Source organism: Limulus polyphemus, unplaced genomic scaffold (genome assembly GCF_000517525.1).
Source record: "Limulus polyphemus unplaced genomic scaffold, Limulus_polyphemus-2.1.2 Scaffold1702, whole genome shotgun sequence".
Lineage (NCBI taxonomy): Eukaryota > Metazoa > Arthropoda > Merostomata > Xiphosura > Limulidae > Limulus > Limulus polyphemus.
Window position 1 is genome coordinate 163,376 of NW_013667312.1, and position 6,651 is coordinate 170,026.

General features: G+C 32.1%; 1 protein-coding gene across 7 annotated transcripts in view; it reads right to left on the minus strand.

Moving 5' to 3' along the window:
• LOC106464625 (ras-related protein Rab-30-like) overlaps window positions 1–6,651 on the minus strand; it is a 22,834-nt gene that overhangs the window by 5,460 nt on the left and 10,723 nt on the right. For 5 of the 7 annotated variants that reach the window (XM_022392352.1, XM_022392354.1, XM_013924780.2 and 2 more), the window contains 2 exons: window positions 2,493–2,581; window positions 902–985 (listed from right to left, as the gene is read on the minus strand). In XM_022392352.1, coding sequence (XP_022248060.1) covers window positions 902–985; window positions 2,493–2,579 — 171 coding nt within the window. In that variant the 5' untranslated portion in view covers window positions 2,580–2,581. Of the gene's footprint in view, window positions 1–901; window positions 986–2,492; window positions 2,582–2,766; window positions 2,769–3,270; window positions 3,420–6,171; window positions 6,236–6,651 lie in introns of those variants that run through there. The other 2 variants (XM_022392351.1, XM_022392355.1) reach the window with 2 other exon arrangements.

Sequence of the window (6,651 nt, forward strand, 5' to 3'; positions counted from 1 at the left end):
ATGATCCTTCTAGAATATCATGACGTGTTACTAGCGTCACGTGACTTCCGCTGTTGTAACAATACATTTCTTTTGGCCTTCCATGTTTTTTAATATTTTCAACACAAATATTTTAACTGAAGAAAGATTGTAGAAAATAAAAGTAGGAATTTTTGGTTAAAACCTTACCATTTCTTTAATATGAATAACAGTTTAATTATATCATCTATAAAATACAAATTATAATTTATCCCTTTGGATGCTATAATCAGATTTATCCAACTTAACATTTGTATCCACTTGGTGCGACAAGAGGATTTACCCTGAGGTGTCACAAAAATAACACCTGAAAACTATACTGCTATTTAACCCTTATATTATCGACTTATTTTTATACCATTCACTAAGGTGGGGTCCATTTATTGCATCGTATTGAATAATTTTAGACTTTTGGTTGCCCTACCACTTATTGTAATTAACTGTCCAGAAACATTGGTTGAAATCACTCTTTTCTTTGCTAAATACCCAAGGAAGTCCAACTGTACTTATTGGTATTGATTGCAATATTGATGGCACTTTTTTTTTTGTGAGATTCATATGTTATTAGGGTCTGTGTCACCAACATTGTCACGAATCCACAAGCAACTTAGTGCCTAAATAGTTTAGAAAAATATGCTTAAAACCCTGATGAGATCCACATGGATTCCATCAGTAATTCTAGGGTTAACACTGTACTTCTCAAAAGTGTAATTACTGGTTTGTTTTTTGTGAAGCACAAAGCTACACAGTGAGTTATCTGTGCTCTGCCCACCACGGGTATCAAAACCCAATTTTTAGCGTAATAAGCCTGCAGACTTACAGCCGTACTTTGTTATTTATACACATACGCACAACATAAAGTTCTCTTATTTCTTTACTATACCTTTACTTTCTCTCCATCCACCTGTACAGTCTTGATGAGGAAGTCAACACCGATTGTAGCTCCTTGCCCAGGAGGGAAAAGACCCTGTACAGATAAGTATAAGTAAATAATGACACAGAAACTTTTATCATGTAGGTTCTTGTGTATCTAGAACAGTTGCATCATTCTAACGTAAATTTAGCTGAAGTACACTACTATGGTCAGATAATACTAGTAGTTGCCTTCGTAGCACACAACCTTTATAAATTAAGTAAAACTAACACGCGAATGCTAAATTTATTTTCAAAGGCCAAAATCTGGAATTTTCTTAATCCTTAATTTTTGCGAGTTTACCAAATTTTAATTCACAGATTCCCACGTGATTGTTTCAGGTCTATTTAATTTTATATTTCATTGACAAAACTATTTAATTTTTTTTTAATTTCACATTCAGGTTGATACAGTAAATTATTTTTTCCTGTTCTGTGTATAAAATGTTTAAAGTGTTTGAGAAGTTATATAAGGAAACAAATAAACAATTTATAAGTGAATTGTTTCAATAGCATTTGGATGAATAGATTGACTTGTTTTATTTCATTGTCGAAGTTTAAATGAAATTTTCATATAAATGTGGTCATAAATTCACACGACTGTATAATCTGGTGACCCTGTGTAAAAAATCTTACAGATTTTCTAACATAATTATTTTCATGTTAATTTTTCTTTGTGCATTATTATTTTAATATCTAATTTAGAGGCTTTCGGAAAGTTTCTTGCACGTAACTACTGCAGAGTTATCAAATCATCGAAAACTAACACACAATTAAAACTCTTTGTGAAGTTTTGTTTTTTTAACTATGGAAGGAAAAACAAAGCTACTTTTACTCCTTCTGACACAACAGTCATAATCACTATAGGAATCGGATTAAAACATTTTAATATTTTCAGATGACCCTTAGTCAACTGGTCATTAATAAATATCACTAAAAAGTTTAAACATCAAGAAGTGTTTTTTCAGAATTTTTCAGTCTATTAAATAAAACAAAATAGAGTCAGTTACCAACAACAAAAAAACAAAACATGACTTATCAAAATCCTGTAAGGCAATGATGCAATCTAGTAGTCTGGAAAGGGAAAAGGATAAAAACCACATCCAGTTAGTTAATTTATAAGGGAAAACTTAAAAAAACAAAAAACATCAAGTGAAAGCACAAAAATAAAACCATCATTCTGTTTTACGTACTAATGAAAAAGATTTGGCAATAAAAAATCATTAGTAAAATGTTTTATAAAAAAAAGAGCAACTCGTTAGTTTCTCATGTTTTAGGAGACTATTAGGGGAGAGGGTATTATTTGGTGACAGATGTAGTACGAGGAATTCAGGTGTTGAAGGTACAGTATGCCTATAAGCATCCTCTGGTTATATTCCCCAAGAGTTTTTTTTACAAGTATGTCTAAAATAGTACAGTTTTAAGGGTAGAAGCTTTATCACACCAAAGTTATCATCTGGAAATAAAACCCTCAAGTGTGTAAAACATCCAGGCATGAACACCTTCCATGTAGAATCGGACACCATAAAACCAAAACTCATATTAGGTGCCATTTAACTTACCTGCGTGAACCGACGTACTATACAAGTTTTCCCAACTCCTGCATTTCCTATCAGAACCACCTTGAAAAGAAATTTGTAGTCTTCCATGACTGTCAAAATACAATTAAAGGTCTTGTTAGTTTACAGGAAAAACTCAAATACAAACATAAGGCTTAAAAATGTTCATATATTTATTTTTTTTTTTTTTTAATTTTAAGAAATTTCATAGATGATCCAACTTCATTAATTTGAGATTTTGGACAATTAATTAACAAAGTTTCTTTAATATGATGACCGCTTTTCTTATTACTTTTGGCCATAATCTCGAAATTAGCATTCTTTATTTCTACATTGCAAAAAGTTAAAAAAAATAAAAAAAACTACTTGTATTTATGGCACAGCTACTAAAGCTACTTACTGCCATACCTAATTGTGAGCTACTGACCAGGGGGCAGGCAGCCAGTCAGTAGTACCCTACCATCGACACTAACAAATTGACTGTCACTCTTATAATGCACCCATATTTTATGGTATTAGATGGGTTTGAACCTAGCTCATCAGCTCTCAAATCTAGGGCTTTACCATAGGGCAAACCCATGGCTAAAATTAAAAAACTATTTATGGGTGAGCAATAAAAATTGTCCAAAGGTGGACTTTCAGTAAAATTAGCAGTAAAGCAAATAAAATTGTACGTACTGAAAAAGAAAAATTTTGCTCACCAAAAGCTTTTTTTGTCTCTTTTAAACAATATTACCTTATTTTTCATAATTTTATGAGTGTTTATTTATTTTTCCTTGACAAGTCTTACTACACAGCATATGTTTCTACTTCCTTAAGAAGACTTGATAAGCTGGAGCCAAAGTGAAAGTTAGAGGTGCTCAAAACTGAATATAGAGACATTCTATGAGGCTAGTTAAGCTCTGAATAGATATATTTCATAGTAACACCCTCTAACATATCATAACTATATTTTTAAAACCTAAATACAAATTTGAGAATTTGACAAAATGTGGAAATTAAATAATAGGGTGAACACCTGCCAAGTTTTATATATGCATATATATATATTTATATAAAAAAAACTTGGCGATTGTTCTCCCTATTATTTAATTTTGATATCTTTGTCCCCTATGCAGTTTTAATTTATGCTTAGTTTGACAAAATGTAGTCTGTTTCTCAGAAAATTAATTTACTAAGTGGAATAATGCAGTAGCTTGTGGTAAAACTCAAGGTTCTTACAAGTTTTTTTCTTTTTTTAAAATTTAAACAATAGGCTTAATAGTTTCAATTAATCTTTAGTGATTAAGGTCAAAGATACACCAGTGTTTTTGTCACCAGCCTAGTTCTCCTTATTCTATACAAACTACGAGTGGAATATAGACAGGAAGGAATACAGGATAAAACATTATTATTATCAAGCTTCTTTCATAGCAAATAATGTAAGTATGCCCATGATTTTATGGTTATATTGTACATTTCACATTTTGGAGTTTCTTTTGGAGCTTTTTTTTCTAAGATAATCTTAAAAGAATTTCTATAGCCTTCAATATCCTGAAACCTAAGAAATTTCAACATCTTCATTTTGGAGTACAAGTTTTAGTATCATTTAGAATGCTCTCTGCTGTGAATAGCCAATGGTAAAGCAAGGATGGAGCCCTCTCCATACAGTAGAAATTTCTATATTTTTTTCAAGATATTCACAGAAATGCCAATATTAAAAAAAAAGAAAGGGTAGCTCAAAATGTCTACAAAATTCTGAAAACTATCACACTGTAGTATATAAGATAAGCCTGAAAACTATTATACTGTAGTATATAAAATAAGCCTGAAAACTATTATACTGTACTATATAAGATAAGCCTGAAAACTGTTACACTGTAGTATATAAGATAAGCCTGAAAACTATTACACTGTAGTATATAAGATAAGCCTGAAAACTATTACACTGTAGTATATAAGATAAGCCTGAAAACTATTATACTGTAGTATACATATGTCCACCACATGTACCAAAACTCAGTTTATAGCATTATAAGTCGTCAGATTTACCACTGTGCCATTTGTGAGCTATAACTGAAAAATATTATTGCCTTGGAAAGACCTTGTGGAACTCAAAATATTGCTCTTCTTGGAATAATGAGAAGCTTGGAAACTTCCAGAAATTTGAGTATAAGACCATGTTTCATTCTGTCACGGAAAAAACACCTTACAAAATATCTATCAGACTTTCCTCAGATTTTTGTCAATGAAAGACACAAGCGGTACCAGTATGACCCAAGCTGTTTTGAATCAACTAGAGGAAATAGCACTTACACTGAAAGACTTATGAAACCATGGGTGGGATAACAGAACAAAAAAGTCAAGAAGAGTGGTCAGTCTTCAAAAAGGAATTAGAGATTTAATCCAAAACTTTCTTTATACTATGTAATGTACAACATGATCAACATATCGAATAATGCAACCAACTGTCACACAAAGGAAATGACACTCTTTTACTTGATTCAAAGCACGTATATATACTAGACGTACTTCTGCAGGGTCCCCGAAAGGGTTATTTCAAGAGTAAATAAAACAAAAATTAATAGTAACAAATATTTTTATTTCTTGCTTTTGAAGTTCACATGTTATGCTGTTTTGTAGCCTACAGAGTGCATAATTATTCTCCTCATTCATGACATGCACACGATAGTACAAATTGCAATATTAAACATCCCTTTTGTGACATTATTTTTGTGTCTACTGACTGATTGACAGACAACACACTACTGTATAGTGGTACATGTGGTTAAGACATTTCTGCTTCAACTCATTACAGAGAAGTACTGCTATATTTTTCCCAGTTAACTTAGCAGTCTTGAATTACAAGCAATGGGAAAGTGGAGCTGATGATGTTTGTGCACTCTGATAACAGCTGGGAAAGATCTACAATGTGTTGGTTGGTTTCCACTGCTGAAGACAACGCTCTTACAACTGCTGCCAAGTTACTAAGTTTCAGATTTGTGGCACGAAATGACTTGCTTTACAAGATCAACCTTGTCAGTAAGCAGTTGTAAGTGTTGTCTTGACAGGTTGAGCTACTCCACAGTTACATAAACAAAATCTCATTCGTCATTCACCCCCTACATGACTGACGAAGGTTTTCCAAAGGAATTGGTAAAAGTAAGGGAGTTTCCAGAAGAAATGAAAATCATTGGCATTTTTTCAAAACAACCAGGTCTTTAATGAAAGAAAAAAAAAAGATGCTACAGTTTTCAAAAGCTGATGAACCTATCCTCGATCATTAAAAATATGGTCATTTTCTTTAACAAAATTGTCAAAACATCCGTTGAATTCATGGATGAGAGGTTCCAGCAACAGGAACGGATTGTTCAGTTTTAAAAATTATGACTTCGTCTATCACCACTAATTTGAAAAAAGCTTTGTATGGCATGCTCTGCCACAGTATCAAAATAGATGTATAATACTAATATTAAATATTTTAATAATTATAACAGAGGTTTTTGCCATTGTTTACTATACTGAGATATCACATTTGTTCAGAAATGATTTGCTTTGCTACAATTATTACAAATTCCATTTCATATCTAAGGGATGACAGTTGGTCCATCTAGGCTCTCCAATTTTCTACTAAAAAGCTACACTAAATCATATACGGAAACTCCTTTTCCCGCTATCCAACATGGATTCCTGAAATACTCACCCAATCTACCCTTCAATGTTGCAGTTTCTACCTCATGGGAAACTCTTCAATAGATGGGCCCACCCTATAAGAAAGTAATGCTGCCTTAACTGTAGATATATGTTAAACTTGCATCTTTTAGTCTTACTATCTGGAGAGCTTATGAACTCCTCATCTGGATGTAGAGATTCCAATCATCCAGTTTTTAGGTACTTTTAGACTCCTCTAAGTCTTCCATTCAAGTAAGTCTGTTTAAATTTGCTGAATTTGTAATCCCTTCCCCTAATTTTTTACTTGATCTACCTTTGTAAACCATTTACGCAGCTTCTATTAGTATTCAAGGGGATAGATGGATGTTCTTGGGTTTTAAGAAGATTAAAATGTAGAAATCAGTTTTTTTTTTAGAAGCATTTATTCTAATTATTTCCAACATTACTTAATAACCACTCAAACAGTGCCACCTACAAATCATATATATATGCATTCAATGATGGAAATGGG